The following is an 18,525-nucleotide window of genomic DNA, read 5'->3' as shown; positions in this document are numbered from 1 at the left end:
ATAATGAATTACAATGGTATCAATGGGCAACATTCTCAATTTAGGGTTGATATACACTACATGACCAAAGTATGTGGACACCTGCTCGTCAAACATCTCATTCCAAAATGATGGGCATTCATATGGTCCCCCCTTTGCTGCTTTAACAGCCTCCATTATTCTGGGAGGCTTTCCACTGTTCCACTGATGTTGGGTGATTAGGCCTGGCTTGCAGTCAGCGTTCCAATTCATCCCGAAGGTGTTCGATGGTGTTGAGGTAAGAGTTATGTGCGCCCAATCAAGTTCTTCCACACCGATCTCAACAAACCATTTCTGTATGGACCTTGCTTTGTGCACAGGGGCATAGTCTTGCTGAAGGTTGGAAGCACTGACATGTCTAGAATGTCATTGTATGCTGTAACTTCAAGATTTCCCTTCACTGGAACTAAGGGGCCTAGCCCCAACCATAAAAAAACAGCCCCAGACCATTATTCCTCCTCTGCCAAACTTTACAGTTGGCATTCTCCTGGCATCCACCAAACCCAGATTCGTCTGTCGGACTGCCAGATGGTCAAGCGTGATTCATCACTCCAGAGAACGCTTTTCCACTGCTCCAGGTAAATGGCGGCAAGCTTAACACCACTCCAGCTGACGCTTGGGATTGCGCATGGTGATCCTAGGCTTGTGTGCGGCTGCTCGGCCATGGAAACCCATTTCATGAAGCTCCCGACGAACAGTTCTTGTGCTGATGTTGCTTCCAGAGACAATTTGAAACTTGGTAGTGAGTGTTGCAACTGAGGACAGACGATTTTAATGTGCTAGGCGCTTCAGCATTCTGCGGTCCAGTTCTGTGAGCTTGTGTGGCCTACCACTTCGTGGCTGAGCCATTGTTGCTCCTAGACATTGCCACTTCACATTAACAACACTTACAGATGACCGCAGCAGCTCCAGCAGGGTAGAAATTTGAGGAACTGACTTGCAGGAAATGTGCATCCTATTACAGTGCTACTTTGAAAGTTACTGGGCTCTTCAGTAAGGCAATTCCACTGACATTTGGAATTCATATTTGTCTATGAAGATTGCATGGTTGTGTGCTCGATTTAATACCCCTGTAGGCAACTGGTGTCGCTGAAACAGTCATATCCACTAATGGAAGGGGTGTCCACAAACCTTTGTATATATATATATTACATCTCATTAAATGATAAAATACAGCTGTCAGGTGTAGCGCCTCAGAACTCTCACCGAATGACAGTGTGAGACGGTACATCTAAAACTGGGAGGGGAGGGTACATTTGTATTCATGTGGCGTTACATCACAGCAGATGACATCGCACAAATGTCCGTGCTCATATAGTTCATCTTCAGTCGCCCACTGGCGCAAACCACTGTAGCCTGTCTACTGACTCTCTGGACACCAAAGATATTTTGGGAATAGCTGGTGGTTTGTTTCCAGTGCCGGAAGGAGTCGATAAATCAAATATTTTTGGGAGGGGAGCACAGAGCATATTCTTTTCAAATGCATCTGTTTCAAAATGTGACTGTACTGACATGTTCATTGTAGCCTTTCATGACTTTTAATTCTCTAATTTGTCTTTTGTTTTTGAGGCTTTGGTGCATTCTTGACCTGAATGACCTCTAAAGTAACAAATATAATTGGAAGAGTAGATTCTGTTTACATTTCTCTATAAACATTTGTTTTTAACCAAAATAATTAGCAAATGAACAATTAAGTCAAATGTTACACTGGCATCCATTCAATCTCTCCCTTTACAAAGCTTGTGGAAGTGGTGGCTATATACAGTATGTACACATAACTCTGTGTTGTTTTTGTCACACTGCTTTGCTTTATCTTGGCCAGGTTACAGTTGTAAATTAGAACTTGTTCTCAACTGGCCTACCTGATTAAATAAAGGTGAAATAAAAAAAATAAAAAAAAATGTGTGTGGCTTAATGTGCTTACTCACCTAATCCCAAAGCCGAGTTCTCCTCGGAGTCTGTTTTTTCATGTAATGTGGATGGGCGAACACATGGTGGTGCTTGAGGGTTATTTTACAAGATTTAATATATCAATAACAACATTTCATGACAGATGAAGCAATGCCTTGTGTGTGGTTCACTTATTGTACATTAAGTGATGATTCATTTAAATACTGTTTTTCACTGTATTTCACCATTTCTAGTCCTCTGACACACTTTATGTAAATGAACCTGTCTATCATATGGATAAAATAAATTAATGAGTCATAAATGGATGGAAGTATTAAATCTAGTAGCAATGGTTATACATTTTCATTGTATTTCACCATTTCTAGTTCTCTGATTCACTGTATTTAAGTTAACCTGTATGTTTCATGGGTATACAATCAGTAAAGTCAACATTTCAGCCAAATAGCAATGCTAAGTCATGGTGTAGAATATGAACAAGTCATATGGAGATTTTAATTTCCTTAACCTCTGATGGGAGTAGTTACTGCCCACTCAAAAATGTGTGTGTGCGTGTGTGTGTGTGTGGCATGCCTGTTCCAATGGGTCCTAATGACATGTGTGTCCCAGCCACCCTGCCCCTGGCCTAACTTTATTTACGCCCTCTGCCAGGGGATTCAGATTCAAGTTATTCTGGTTTCATACTAGAGCCGGCCATGAGTCACCCCGCCTTCTTACAGAAAGATACTGATCCCCACCTGATTGTATCTAGACTAAAACACTACTTAGCACCGATTCTTGTTCCACAGCCACTTGTCTTTGACACAATAGTGTTACAAGATTTGCAAGTGTACACAATGTAATTTAACAAGTTCCAGGTTCAAAAATTCAAAATAAAATCCTATGTTATTACTTAATTTTGTGAATGTGTTGACCTTTATCAGTGGGCGTATGTCACACTTTGAAATCCAATATGTTACACTACCGTAGTAAATGTCACCAAATGATATTGCTGATGTAATATGTTTGTGAATAATGTTATTCTTTCTTAGGTAATGACACCTGTCTCACTCTGACTGCATATACCAGTGCCTTGCAGTGGGAAACAGTCCTAGGTGGTGTGGTGTACCTGTTATTAGAAATGGGGAGGACCAGAGAGATAAGATTGTTAAGAGAGATAAGAATGCACCTGATACGTGTGACACACAATACAACAAAACCACCACTGCAATATACAGGTTAATGTACATTTCGTGTCCCAGAGATCCGTGACCCTTTTGTTAGGTCCTCTGACTTGACAAAATGGACTCTTAGGGGAAAGGGAGATTAGAATGAAGCTGCGTTCTTGATTCATCTAACACTGTGCCTGATGAAAAATGCATAAGTGTCAATATCAGACATTACCCCCGTGGCTTGAAATGGAACCCTGTTGGAGGTGAAACACGACCCTAATTTGTCGTTAACAGCTGTCAACTCCGAAACTAGAGATAGACCAAACAATAAAATGGGTAACCAGTCTATGAGGCTACAAACACTTTGGGTCATTGAAAAGAGCTATCTAAATTAAAGACAATTAGCTATTATCACTAATGTGTCCTGCTGTAGGCTTACAATGTTTCATAACACCTTTATTAGAACGTAACAGTACTTGGATCCATTAAGATCAACATTTTACAGAAATGCTATCAGTAGCAAAGCATATAAAAAGCAAACATTTCATTACATTTTACATTTCTGGTTTGTTCAATAAAATGTGGTAGATTCATTGAAAAAAATATAAAAGTAAAAAATTGTAAAATAAAAAATTAACTGTAACTGTAATAATTGACTTAGTAGCCCATCATTACTTTTTAATTATAGGTTTGCTTTCGTATGGTTAGTCCTCCAAGAGGGATCTGGTTCTGCATCCCAATTCTCTACCCGAAGTGTGCATATGTTCATTCCCTTCATGGATTTAAAAAGAAAGGACATGTAGGCCTATGATGGCCATTCCCTCTAGACTAAACCATGTAAGCAATCATGTAACCAATCATTTGCTTTTGAATATGTAGGGTGGAGTGCACACTTTAGGAGAATGATAGAGAATTGGGATGCAGAGCAGGTAGATTTCTTCTTTACCTCAGGGTATAGGCCATGCAGTACAGTACACCACAGCCCTCCATGGTTTCAAATGGTAGATTTAAGACATCTTTGACTGAGGCCTTTAGCATCGTTCTAGTTTAGAAGGACTTCCACCTGATGGCCGAAAAGATGGTGTGGATGAAGTAGAGGAGTGTGGCCACGTAAGAGAACACCTGGGAGAGTAAGAACATATAAATCAGCAACAACCGGGGGTGACATTGAACAGATAAAGATATTCAACTGGGACTCAAACTCTGGTCCAGTGACTGTCAACCCAACACCTTAGCCGTTAGGCCAAGAGATCTGAACTCCTTGACAAGGTCAGTAGGTGTTTGATTGAAATCGCAACAATATCTTCCACCTTTGGATGGGTAACAAACACACAATGAATAGGCACAAGTTTGGGGAACTCAGTACATATCTAGCCTACTGTTAGACAGTTGAACGCCCACAATCCCTACGAATAAGAAAGAGTACCAAAATGAGTTGAAGCAGAAACGGAGTGCACGCATTACTCCAATTTAGGAGTGCACAATTATAGTTAAAATAATATTTATGTAACAGGAATTTATTCTGTGGTCGAAGCTGTAACTAATTAAAGAGGATGAAATCCTTTCAATCATTCCTTTTACTTTGGGATTGAGACCCCCTAATGCATTGAGTGTACAAAACATTAAGACCACCTGCTCTTTCCATGACATCGACTGACCAGGTGAAAGCTATGATCCTTCATTGATGTCACTTGTTAAGTCCACTTCAAATCAGTGTAGATGAAGGGGAGGAGACAGGTAAAGAAGGATTTTTAAGCCTAGAGACAACTGAGACAAAACGGCTCACCGGTTTGTGTCAAGAAATGCAACACTGCTGGTTTTTTCACGCTCAAAAGTTTCCCGTCCACCATCCAAAGGACATGCAGCCAACTTGACACAATTGTGGGAAGCATTGGAGTCAACATGGGCCAGCATCCCTGTGGAACACTTTCAACACCTTGTAGTGTCCACGCCCCGATGGATTGAGGCTGTTCTGGATGCAAATAGGGCGGTGCTACTCAATATTAGGAAGGTGTCCATAACGAATGGTGTGGATTACGGACTCAACTCGAACCCAGACCCCTTTTGAGTCGTGAAAACATCTGACAAATTATGATTTAGGGACATAACACTCGTTTTCAGGAGTCAAATGAATCCACCCCACATATCTGTTGTGGAGATCCAGCTATATTCCTCAAACTAATATGCATAGTGGAAAAATAAGCACAGAATAAAACCTTTAAAATACATGGTGCTTTTTACCCATTCTTTTTGGATTGAGGCATGTTGCTGGATCTACTGAACAGATGGCCTGGGAGTCTGGCACCAGGGGTGTAGTGCTGCCAGAGCACAGGGGACCAGTGCTCCCTCACTTTTTTTTGATTTGAGAATACAGAGAGCTGGTAAATCTATTTCTGGAAAATGTATTCTGATAAATTCTATTTGATTACCAATAAAACTGTTATTCAATAGTTTTTCATGTAAACCAAATACATATTTATAGCAGTCTAGAGGTAGCTAAATGGTGGTTTCTTCCCTGTCTTCTCTCTGGCGGTGGCGAGAATGATGAGGAACTGTAGGATACAGTCTGTGCACTGGAGAGGCCCATCGGAGGCTTGACCACTTTAAAAACAAATCTGCACCTCGGCTGAGTGTGAGAGGGGGTTCAGCCACATGAACCTTATCACACCAAATTCATTGTGTATCTGCCTTGATGTTCACAAAACTCCATGTACCACCTCTTGTGCAGTGGAACCCAGAACAATATGTGACTACTTGGTTACGGCGACACAGTTCTACTGAGGACACAAACCAGAGTGGCCACCGCAAAGCCCAAGCATCCTGTTTCCATTGATCATCCTTGAGATGGTTCTTCAACTTGATTGGACATAATTTGGAAAGGCACACACCTGTCTATATAAGGTCCCACAGTTGACAGTGTATGTCAAAGCAAAAACCAAGCCATGGGGTCGAAGGAATTGTCCGTCCGAGAGAGGATTGTGTTGAGGCACAGACCTGGGGAAGGTACCAATGCATTGAAGGTCCCCAAGAACACAGCGGCCTCCATTCTTAAATGGAAGAACTACCAAGATTCCTACAGCTGGCCACCCTGCCAAACTGAGAAATCGAGTGTGAAGGGCCTTGGTTGGTGAGGTGACCAAGAACCTGATAGTCACTGACTCACAGAGCTCCAGTGTTCCTCTGTGGAGATGGGAGAACCTTCCAGAATGACAACCATCTCCGCAGCATTTCACCAATCAGGCCTTTATGATAAAGTGGACAGATGGAAGGCACTCCTCAGTAAAAGGCACATGAAAGCCCGCTTGGAGTTTGCCAAAAGGCACATAAAGACTCAGACCATGAGAAGCAAGATTCTCTGGTCTGATGAAAACAAGACCTGAATGCCAAGTCTGGAGGAAACCTGGCACCATCCCTACATTGAAGCATGGTGGTAGCAGCATCATGTTGTGGGGATGTTTTTCAGCAGCAGGGACTGGGGAAACTAGTCAGGGGCAGCGAAACTAATGGACGATATTTGATACTAAGCTGTATAGGAACTGTTACAGTGAGAAAGACGTGAACATTTTAGATTGTTTTTGGCTTCCCTATACATTTCCTATGATTTGCTGTTATGGAAGACTTACCACTGCAGAAATGTCAAGTCGATAGTTAAAGAGGAGTCCACTGTTCTTATCCAGGGTCACTTTGGCGAGAGCCACTGAGGCACTGAGGTAGAAGAAAGCTGCTATGCCGTGGTATGCAAAGTCCTGTGTGGGATAGAAAGGGAAGGACGAGGAAATTATTTTCACAGCGTTTGACTGGATGATGGAAAAAGATCTGGGGTGAAACTTAACCAACAATGCAGAAGGTTATCTTACAGCCAAGAGCATGGGCATGGGTGACGTCTGCTTGAGCCAGCGGTACATTTATTTTCCTTAGACCAGTTTTTCCCAATCCATTTCTGGCCAGCCTCCAGGGTGTGTACATTTTAGTTCTGGCCCAGCACTAGCACACCTGATTCAACTAATCACCACGCCTTTGATTAGTTGAATCAGGTGTGTTAGTGATGGAATCTAAAATAGATACACCCTGGGGAGTCCGCTAGGAATGGATTGGGAAACACTGCCTTATAACGTATGAGATCTAGTATTTTCTGAAGAAGTACACTTATCATCAATACATACATATATTTATTATCAATGGCGATGATGACTGTTGAATATAGTGGACCTCCTCCAAAGAGAGCCGTCATAACTGGGGCGCCAGGTAGCGTAGTGGTTAGAGCGTTGGACTAGTAACCAAAAGTTGCAAGATTAAATCCCAGAGCTGACTAGGTAAAAATATGTTGTTCTGCCCCTGAACAAGGCAGTTCACCCACTGTTCCTAGGCGGACATTGAAAATAAGAATTAGTCAACTGAGTCGCCTAGTAAAATAAATTTGATTTCATACTCATACTGCTTTTCCTTCTCTGTCTAGTATGCCAACTATCATGTAATTCTTATTAAGTACAAATACATTTATTTCGACAAAGACAGGTTCCTGTCTAATTCATTGTGAAAAGTTCCTTCGTCTGGTTGGTCCATGGTGCTCCCCCCCCCCCATCCCCCAAAAAACAGGAAAGACTCACAGCAGCTGCCCATCCCCCGCTGTTGCGATGCACTCCGAAGGCAAACATGCACATCCAGATGAAGGTCATGGTGAAACAGAAGACGGACACGAACATCACCCAGCCCTGTGGGTTGGCGGGATCCACCAGTGTACATGCCACCAGGATCCATACCAGACCTCCAAAGACCTGAAACAATGCATTGCAGTAGAGTAAATGGTTTTAATGGTCCATTCAATTAAAATTGAAAGAAGAAGTCAATTGTTCCACTTAATTAGACTTGCACCTATGGTAATACTCTAAATGAAATATGAATTTCAAATATTGAGAACAATATACAGCATATTCCAAAAACATGTGGGGAATCCCCTACAGTCAGGGTAAGTGGAAAAATCATGTTTGGTTGTATTTTCAGTGGAACATCAAGTGGGGTAGTAAGAGATACAATGTATTCCTGCAATTATTTTGTTTCATTGGTTTTAAAAATGTTGGAGTCTGCAGTTTTTTTTGGGGGGGGGACTGAAATATTGAAAGGAAAACCTTTCAGATATGACACCCAAGAAACAAATTTGGTGCTATTAGGGAGTTTGGGGAGAAAACAAAATTGGCATTGCTGAAGCTAAAACTACACTACTGTAATAGCACTTATTCAATTGTTGTAATCAATTATATAACAGTGAAGTAAACAGATTATCATTTACCAGACATACCTTAGAAAACCAACAATGGCCTGCCCTTCCCTAATCTCTATGACATACAATTTATGAAAGGTACAATTAGTTGTTTTTCATCAAGTCACACCCTTTCTGTTACTCCACCCTGACAATCAATCTGTTGCCTGGGAATGCAAAATAAGGGTGTGTCAGAATCCACCTGTCTTGTTCATCAGCATGAATGTGGATACTTGGGGTGATTGTGAAATGTCTACAAACTAATACACGGACATCTTGAAATTTCACACACTTTCTACACTAGATGTGATGATTCAGTAGAAGTAGTACACATAGTCATAAGTGCAAGGCGCATGCTTCTTCTAAAAACAACCTGCATTTTCCATTATATCAAATAAGTGTTTTACTGAATGATGACTTGTAGAAAAGGCACACCCCATACAGTCCATACATAAAGGCTATGTTCCTCCACAAATCATAAGAGCAAAGTGTGCTGAATTTACACAAGCAGCCCAATTCTTTTCATGTATTGGTCATTGGACCAATCAGATCAGCTCTGAATAAGATATCATGTGATTGGTCAAAAGATCAATTAGCTAAAAAAGTTATCAGAATTGTGCTGCCTGTGTAGACCCAGCCAAACATTCCTACCCACTGGCAACACTGGTTCGATCAACGTTGTTTCCACATAATTTAAATGAAATTACGGCAACGTGGAATAGACGTTGAATTTACGTCTGTGCCCAGCGGGTAGAGGAAACATTTTGTCGAAAATTGGAACACACGTAAAAAGGTTCTACAGGTGCACGACCATGGGAAGTGCGTCAATTGACGTCATTAAAATACTATCAAGTGTGTGTACAATATATACCTAGCAAAAACAGTAAACAATTGTAACTCACAAGCTCCGGTAGGTATAGAATGTCTGGAATAGTTGTGCATATTCCGAATCCACTGGGTAAATTTCCCATAGTGGTTGTAGTTGATGCCATGGTTGCTCTCCTTCGGGGTTTTGCGCACCTCAAATGTAGTAATGGTAGAACAAGTGCAGGTGCCCGTTTTAAGAGAGGTGCAAACTTGAATAACCTGTCTTCCCATCCCGATACCTAACTGTCACACCCGATCAAATAAAGACCAGTTTTGTAGTTTACCTGTACGTGAATTGTAGGCTAACCTACCCAATTAGTCATATCAATTATATATTCAAGAAGTTTGTCTGAACTTGTAGAAGCCGCGCTATACATTTTTTTCAAGTTGACTCATTCGTCACACCCAACTGTTGACAAACTCACCCTCGAAGTGAGCCTTTGCCAAATTAACACGAGTGAGCAATAAGTGATCAACTCTTGATTTTAAAACTCAAGATCGATTTTTTTTACAATAGATGCTTTAGTCATTGTGTGAGAATGAGACAATTGTCCTAAAAAAAGTTCAAATGCCTGATCTAATTAGTCAGTTATCCACAGAAAGACGTACTTATTGCCTATAAAACGGGCAGTTCGTGAAAAACTAAATTCCGTTCTATTCAGACTTTTTTTCAATAGAATAGAATACAATAACTTTATTTTTCTCAGAGGAATATGTGGTCCGATTAGTCTACTAGGACAATTAAGATAAATTAAAGTGCAGTTTTTCAATTTATCATGTCATAACTGCCAAAATAAAGGAAATATCAACATAGAGCGCTTTGGCCACCAGAACAGCGTCAATGCGCTTGGAGGGATGCCCCATCATAATTCCACGAGAAATTCCATCATTTGGTGTTTTTTTTCCCGAAAACGCTGTCTCATGCACAGCTCCAGAATCTCCCATAAATGTTGGGTTGAGATCTGGTGACACAGTAACAGTAAAGTGTGTCCCAAATATAACCCTGTCCCTATTTAGTGCACTACTTTTGAACAGGGCCCATACGGCTCTGAACAAATGTTGTTCACCATAGGGAATAGGGTGCCAATTGGGACGAAGCCTGAGTGCATGTGTGTGATGTTTGTATGGACATGTCTCCAGACGAGACACAACACACCAACGTCTCCAGGCACGCCACTCTCCAAGTGACAAATATGTTGTTTGAGGGAACTATTATCCTTTCACACTATCATGCCGACCCAGCTCAGTTCTACAGTGACTATGGTGGAGGCAGAACCAGGCTAACCCAGTACAGTTCAACTTGGCTCAGCCCAGTAGTGGGAAAAGGATATAACTTACCTGGCACCTTTATGACAGTGCTATGTTTTGTCTTATGGAACATTTTAAACTGGTAATACAAATATAATTTGATGTGCAAACACCCCCTTACTCATGTATGGTTGTGTGAATGTGATGAGAGAAGGTGGCTTGAACTTTTGTTTTCAGGACATCATTGTAAATAAGAATGTTCTACTTAAATAAAGGTTAAATAAAATAAATAATGTTGTGACCCTCCCATGTACAGAAAATTATGAGTGACACAAGTCGTTGACAACCAATGGTCACTGTTAAACCTATTGCAACCTATTTTAAAGTCAGCACAACATGTATAGCTAGCCATCCTCTCATTTGCGTCCATGAAGAACACATAGAAATGCTTTCATAACATGCCCTGGGTATACATTGCCACCTAGTGGATTTTTTTAGCTTACTTAAGAATTGTCCCATCTTGTTCAAGCCTTATGGTAAATTGTTGGCTTCTTCAGAGCGGGAGAGTCTCAACTCCGGCCAGCAGGAAGCGGCGCTTCGTTGTTTCACCTACCAAGCAAGGAGTTGTGTGGACGTCCATGAGAATGAATGGCTTATGTGGTACGTGAGGTTTATTTGATCGAATAGAAGTTTTGTAATGCTTAAGTTGTTACGAGTGTAATGATATAAGTAGAACGCCCCATGCATCATGGATCTTCCCCAGGACTCTGCAAAGATGCTGTATGTGCTCCTCCCAGGAGTGGCTGTAGATCACCACATCATCCAAGTAAGCAGCACAGTAATCGTCACAGTCCTGGAGGTTCTTCTCCATCAGCCTCTGGAAAGTCGCATGGGCCCCATGAAGGCCAAACGGCATGACCTTCAACTGGAACAGGCCCATCGGCGTGATGTAATGAGCTCTACCTATTCTCTCCAGTAAGTCGTCAGCATGATCATTACACAAGTGCACCTTGTGCGGGGAACAATAAAAAGGCCACTTTAAAATGTCACCCAACACAATGCCACAGATGTCTCAAGTTTTGTGGGAGCTTGCAATTGGCATGCTGACTGCAGGATTGTCCACCAGAGCTGTTTTCAGGGTATTGAATGTTAATTTCTCTAACATAAGCCACCTCCAATGTCATTTTAGAGAATTTGGCTGTACTTCCAACTGTCCTCACCTGCAGACCATGGGTATGGCGTCGTGTGGGTGAGCGGTTTGCTGTCAACGTTGCGAATAGAGTGCCCCATGGTGGCTGTGGGTTTATGGTATTGAATATATCCTGGGGCGGCAGGGTAGCCTGGTGGTTAGAGCATTGGTCTAGTAACCAGAAGGTTGCAAGTTCAAACCCCTGAGCTGACAAGGTAAAAATCTGTCGTTCTGCCCCTGAACAGGCAGTTAACCCACTGTTCCCAGGCTGTCATTGAAAATAAGAATTTGTTCTTAACTGACCTGCCTGGTAAAATAAATAAAAACTTTTTTTTTTACCATTCGGCCATCAGATTTGCCACCAATGCTACTTATAGAACACATCACTGCACTCTATTGTCCTCTGTAAACTGGTCATCTCTGTATACCCGTCGCAAGACCCATTGGTTGATGCTTATTTGTAAAACCCTCTTAGGCCTCACTCCCCCATATCTGAGATACCTACTGCAACCCTCGTCCTCCACATACAACACCCGTTCTGCCAGTCAAATTCTGTTAAAGGTCACCAAAGCACACACATCCATGGGTTGCACCTCTTTTCAGTTCACTGCAGCTAGTGACTGGAATGAGCTGCAACAAACACTCAAACTGGACAGTTCAATCTCAATCTCTTCATTCAAAGACTCAATCATGGACACTCTTACTGACTGTTCTGGAGGCTTTGTGTGATGTATTGTTGTCTCTACCTTCTTGCCCTTTGTGCTGTTGTCTGTGCCCAATAATGTTTGTACCATGTTTTGTGTTGCTACCATGTTGTGTTGCTACCATTCTGTGTTGTCATGTGTTGCTGCCTTGCTCTGTTGTTATCTTAGGTCTCTCTTTATGGAGTGTTGTCTCTCTTGTTGTGATGTGTGTTTTGTCCTATATTTATGTTTTATTACATTTTTGTAATCCCAGCCCCATCCCCACAGGAGGCCTTTTGGTAGGCCGTCATTGTAAATAAGAAATTGGACTTAACTGACTTGCCTAGTTAAAGGTTAAATAAAAAATTAATAACACCGTGCCAAACAACGGCTTCTCAGGCATTATTACTTAAGTATCCACCAATCCAAAGAAAGGATAGGCGGGAGCTAGACAGCCCACCTTGCTGCTTTTTTGCACGACTCCCATTGTTAGGGCGACTTGTATGGGGTCAATTTCACACCATATGTATTGAATTCAAAACAAAATAAATTGTGAACATGAAAAATAAAGTTGAGAATGTATATTATATTTTCGAGGACGGGTGAAATAATGGATGTTGAAATCAGAAACCAAACAATTGAAAGCAAAATGTATAGAATTGTAAACAAAATAAGACATCAAAACCCCCAAACTTGTAAACAAATAATTTTAAAGCGAAAGCAAATATCTATGACAAATGATTACAATTTTTTTTAAACGAATACAAAATGAATGCAAAACTAATGCCAAATGAATGCAAATTCTTTCCCAGCAACCAATCCTTTTGAAATGCATTTAGCCTACGCTCTTGCCTGCATGTGCTACCTTTTGGTTACGCTACTAGTATTTTTGCCTTTATGTCTGTTTCTTTGCTTTCACTGCCAGTCTTTTCGATTGCGAGTTTTAGCATTATTTTTCCGTGAAGGGCGGGATTTAGAGGGAGGCGTAGACAATGAGTCTCCATTGGTTCGCTAGTTTTTGGAGTGAGGGTTCGTCTTTGCCCAATCGATGAACATGATAGACAGGCTTTTTTCTATTTTATTTTACAAATTTGGGGATTTTGCCTTTGTCTTATTTTTGTTTACAGTTTGCTGTCAATTGTTTGGTTTTTGATTTCAACATCCATTATTTCACCCGTCCTCGAAAATATACTGTTAACATTCTTAACTTTATTTTTAATGTTCACGATTTGTTTTATTTTTAATTCAATACATATGGAACGGATAAGTAAAATATTTTAAGCGCTCTGCGTTCTCCCCTCAACGTCTCCCATACCAGACAGTATGCTCTCTGAAGCCTCGTTCACGTACCCAAAACCATATGCACTCCGTTACGTTACGTCGGATGTCATGCATTTCAATTGGGACATCCCCTTGCGGTTTGAACCATCCGTTGCGATACGAACAGCGCATATTTTGATATTTTTCAAACTTGTCCTCGTCTTCAATCCAGAGTCCGTCGACGAACATGAAGTTACCAAACCACAGGAGATGGAAATATGTGGTTTTAGGAAATGGCTTTATGGGATAGCTAGCAACTTGTTGTGAACAATTACCCATTCTTTAAAGTGAGTACTATTTTAATAGTATTGTTGAATAATACACAATACAATTATATTGTATGGCCTCCCATTTTAAGTGTATTGTGATAATGACGTTTGTATTTTAATTATAATTATTAGGTGGATCTTGCTAGCTACAATGTTATCTTCAACCTAGCCTTCCTTTAGCTAGCTGCTGGTAACAGTTAGCTGATCTGCAGTGCAAACTATTTTGACTTCGTATAAAGGTAGAGAAACTTGTTGAGGGAAAAATTAAACATGTTTTATAACCTCAAGCTATATATATTTGTCCTGTTTCTTGAACGAAAGGGTCATATTTTGCAATATCCCAAAATAAATTCAATCTCTGACGAGAGACAGGCTCTCCTCCATTTTGCGACTTTTACTAAGACTACACCAGAGACGTTTTAACTAACCCAAGATAGACCACATCCTGTCCTTTGCAATGGAAACAAATGCATCCTAGTGGGCAGAGCCAAGTACAAGCTAGCGATATCTGTCTCATTGTTCAATCTGTGACTAGTCTTATTCAGTAGCCGGGCAAGACTCCGTGAAAACGACGTAAAGATATACGTTACGATGTAAACCGGGCATCAGGTGTTGTTGGAAGATCACCATTTAAAATGCAGAACTTAAGTGCGCATTTTGAAACATAACCCTTGATTCTAGCTACGGCAGCCATGTAGCAACTATGTTACCACATTGGAAGTTATGGTGAGACTGTTTATTTGTTGCTTCAACCATATATCTAACGCAGTATAGACTAAGGAAAATAGATGTTTAATATTTTGCTGCTATTTTTTTCCTGGACAGCACAGTAGCCTATTTAGTAATGTAAATGGGCTTATGTTGATCATTCTATTCTCTGCATGTTGACCCGATTATGCACAACGGTGTGCTGTAGCAATAGCCAGGTAACGTGGGGCACTAACTCGCTTGTTACCGATATAATCTTAAAATGTACAATCAAACCAATTTGTAATTCGTTGTAATTGTACTGGTTCACACACAGCGATAGGATACCTCAAAATAACGGACTATATAAAGTCAGACGTGACATTTAATTAAATAGTTAATGTTGCCGTACAGTAGTTGAAGCTTTGGGTACAGTCTACACCTGGCTATTCATGTTATTTGGGTGTGCCTCCCAATTTGAATAGCCTGAGCAAAATTAATAACATTCTTTTTTTTCATAGTTTCTCCTGGAACATGGGATCTAATGGAACCGTGGAATGCTGCAGGTAGCAGCAGTGTTTGTAGATGGTCTACAGTTGGAGACTTTAATTGGCTTTTCCTTGGCCAGAGATACTTGGACAATATCAAACGTGGATATCCATTTTTGTACACATTTTGCTGGAGGATAAAGCTATGAAAAGCAACCATAAAAGCTTTGTACGCAAAGCATTGTATTTTTGCTGTTCCGGTCTGGTTGCTTTGACATCAGTTTTCACTACACTAGTTCGCCTTTAGCCACCACAACTCTTTCACACAGCCAACCTGGAAATTAACAGTTGTATGAAGGCGTTGCCAAACCCTAACATTGCAAACAGCTCAGATTAAATATCCCCTTTTACATAAGGTTTGTTAAATTATTATTGAGACCTGAATCTTTTTTCTACTTTTTCTTTTTACTCAACACTACAATACTCATCTTTACCAATGCCTCGATGGAAAGCTCTGGTGAGCCAGCATTTACGGTGGTCCAGCCCTGTTGCCCAAGGACTAGTTTTGTGTATCATAACGTTTGGCATCGTACTGCCGTTGTGCTGCCACAGGCTACTCTATTCCTACTACTACATTAAATCGATGTACTTGAATGACATGAGCGATCAGTTTCTAGCGGAGAGCTACGAGAGAGGGCAGGAGGCTTTGGAATTCTGGGAAGCATCACGGTCTACCACTGGGTCGGCTGGCTTTTCCAACATTGTCAAGGGATCCGAGCTGTTGATCACTGTGGTAACGGCCAGGCGAACGGAGGGCAAGGAATTTCACTACCTGCTTCAAGTGATGCAGCGGCTGGTTTCCCTCCTGAGAGGATGCGGCGAGGGGCGGCGTTGCGCAGAAGTGCTGGTGTGTGATGTGGAAAGCGGTCCCCTGGACAACGAGGATGCAGCGCTACTGGAGAGCCAGTTCTTGGTGGTGCGGAGGTCCCTGGAGGAGCAGTGGAAGAACCAGGCTCACGTCAACACCTTTGAGAGGGAGAAGAGGGACTACGTCTACTGTCTGCGCAAAGGATGGGAGCTGGCAAGCCCCAAAAACTTGATGGTCCTTGAGGACGACGCATTACCCAGGGCGGACTTCTTTGCCGTGATCCAAGATTTGCTCTCGCGGCGCTTCGCCCTCCACACCCTCTACGTCAAGCTCTACCACCCGGAGAGGCTGCAGCGCTACTGGAACCCTGAACCCTACCGCATCCTGGAATGGGTGGGACTTGGACTAGTCGGGGCTACCGCACTCCTCCTAATCCTTAGTCACGGTACACCTTTCTCTTTCTCCCTCTCCACCACCCACCTCCTCTTCCTCACTTTGTACATCATGGTCGCCGTAGAGCTGGCCGGTCGGCATTACCTACTCGAGGTACGGCGCTTCTCGCCGCAGCTCTACGCCGTGTCCCCGGCGACCGAGTGCTGCACACCTGCCATGCTGTTTCCGGGTAACTCATCCCTCAGGGCGGCGGAGTACCTGGATGGATCATTCTGCGTCAAGGGCAATGCTAAGGACATGGTTCTGTATCAGATGGCTCGGACTATAACCGGAGAGAGAGCGCACAGCATAGAGCCCAACCTGGTCTCCCACATCGGGGCTTTCTCCTCAGTCAGGGCCAACCCATCCAGACCTAGACTTCTTTGAGGAACAACTGAAAAGAGATTTGAGGCTGCGTCCCAGATTGCACTGTATTCCCTATATAGTGCACTATTAGGGCCAATAGAGCTCTGGTCAAAAGTAATGCATGTAGGGAATAGGGTGCCATTTAATCAGGGTTGGAGACTATTCCATTTCACCTCAGGAAGTAAACTGAATTGAAATGGAATTTACTCCAATCCTTTGATAAATATGACTGAATATCACAATATAGGGTTACCTAACGCTCCATAGGGATACATAGCACTATGTTAGCATCCCTGACATATACCCAAATCCAACCAATGGTGCCTGTAATGATAGTCCTTGATGGATATTGAAGGTCTCTCTCCAGCCTACTGTAAGATTTTATACCCATGTAAATTGATCTATTTAACCCATGTAGGCAAGATCTATTTCTCTTATGCAATATTTGGGTACACTCCACACACATTGGGTACACTTTGGAATACAGTATGTTCTATGTTGGCATAACCATGTACTGCATATCCCCTGAAGGTTCAAAGGAGATGTATCATTTAAAATACCAAAACGTGTTGCTGTAGTTGTTGAACTAAGGCTAATGATAGTCAAAGGATTAACAACTTTAATAGGTTAACTATTTAATAGGTTAACCATTTAACTATTGGATAATGGCAATATTGCTGGACTGTGACACTGAATGTCTGACACTTTGAATGTCTGAAAGAAAAACAATTAAATATATTAACATATACTCTTTAAACCTTAGTGTTTATTTAGTGATTTGATGCTGTGTGCTTTCATCATACATGCTGTACACTGAGTGTACAAAATGTTAGGAACAGGTGCTCTTTCTATGACATAGACTGACCAGGTTAATCCAGGTGAACGCAGCTGTGTTTTTCACGCTCCAGTTTCCCGTTTGTATCAGGAATGATTCACCATCCAAAGGACATCCTGACAACTGTGGGAAGCATTGGAGTCAACATGGCCAGCATCCCTGTAGAATGCTTTCAACACCTTGTAGATTCCAGTCCCTGATGAATTGAGGCTGTTATGAGGGCAAAAGGGGGTGCAACTCAATATTATGGTGTTCCTACTGTTTTGTACACTCATGTTGACCTTAGACACTGTATAACTGGCATCCATGTGTGTTTTATCACTCTCTGTGTTTTGAATACTACACTGTGTACACTTAACACTTCTAATAAAATATACATATCATGTAAGTTTTTTTTTGCCAATACTTAATTGATACATTTGAGTTTGCATGGAATGTTTAACTAATAGACCTGTTTAGAAAACAGAACATGTTCTCCCACTTTTCGATGTGCCCCTATACCTATATATACAGTGCACTGTGTATACATAGTAGTTACATAGCCTCGACTCCGGAAGACGAATGCCCATTTCGTCAGAATGAAAATACAGCGTATGTATGTAACAGTATGTTATTGCGAGACTAAATAAACAGGGACAGTGTATGTACACATAGTTACTTTATACTGAACAAAAATATGAACGCAGAAATTTAAAAGATTTTACTGTTACAGTTCATATAAGGAAGTCTGTTAATTATAATAAATGTATTAGGCCCTAATCAATGGATTTCACATGACTGGGAATACAAATGTTGGTCACAGATAACAACAAATAAAGGTAGGGGTGTGGATCAGAAAACCAGTCCGTATCTGGTGTGACCACAATTTGTCTCGCAGCGCGACACCTCATTCTCATAGTTGATCAGGCTGTTAATTGTGGCTTATGGAATGTTATCAAA

General features: G+C 41.5%; 2 protein-coding genes across 3 annotated transcripts; one reads left to right on the top strand and one right to left on the bottom strand.

Annotated features, from left to right (window-relative positions):
- Positions 1 to 3,516: 3,516 nt before the first annotated feature.
- Positions 3,517 to 9,436, bottom strand: LOC135539445 (myelin and lymphocyte protein-like). Its single transcript, XM_064965331.1, has 4 exons — positions 9,237 to 9,436; positions 7,685 to 7,852; positions 6,701 to 6,823; positions 3,517 to 4,199 (listed from the first exon to the last, which is right to left on the bottom strand). Exons 1-4 carry the CDS (start codon positions 9,324 to 9,326, stop codon positions 4,125 to 4,127), a joined length of 456 nt encoding a protein of 151 aa, XP_064821403.1. The 5' UTR covers positions 9,327 to 9,436; the 3' UTR covers positions 3,517 to 4,124.
- Positions 9,437 to 13,689: 4,253 nt separating this feature from the next.
- Positions 13,690 to 17,974, top strand: pgap4 (post-GPI attachment to proteins GalNAc transferase 4). Of its 2 annotated transcripts, none has more exons than XM_064965329.1 (2): positions 13,690 to 13,928; positions 15,119 to 17,974. In XM_064965329.1, the coding sequence occupies exon 2, from the start codon at positions 15,582 to 15,584 to the stop codon at positions 16,770 to 16,772; it is 1,191 nt and encodes a 396-aa protein (XP_064821401.1). In that variant the 5' UTR covers positions 13,690 to 13,928; positions 15,119 to 15,581; the 3' UTR covers positions 16,773 to 17,974. The 2 variants fall into 2 exon arrangements, with proteins under 2 accessions (XP_064821401.1, XP_064821402.1); XM_064965330.1 differs by lacking the exon at positions 13,690 to 13,928 and adding an exon at positions 14,198 to 14,636.
- Positions 17,975 to 18,525: the final 551 nt, after the last annotated feature.

Source organism: Oncorhynchus masou, chromosome 5 (genome assembly GCF_036934945.1).
Source record: "Oncorhynchus masou masou isolate Uvic2021 chromosome 5, UVic_Omas_1.1, whole genome shotgun sequence".
Classification (NCBI taxonomy): domain Eukaryota; kingdom Metazoa; phylum Chordata; class Actinopteri; order Salmoniformes; family Salmonidae; genus Oncorhynchus; species Oncorhynchus masou.
This window is presented reverse-complemented; position numbering and strand designations above follow the sequence as displayed.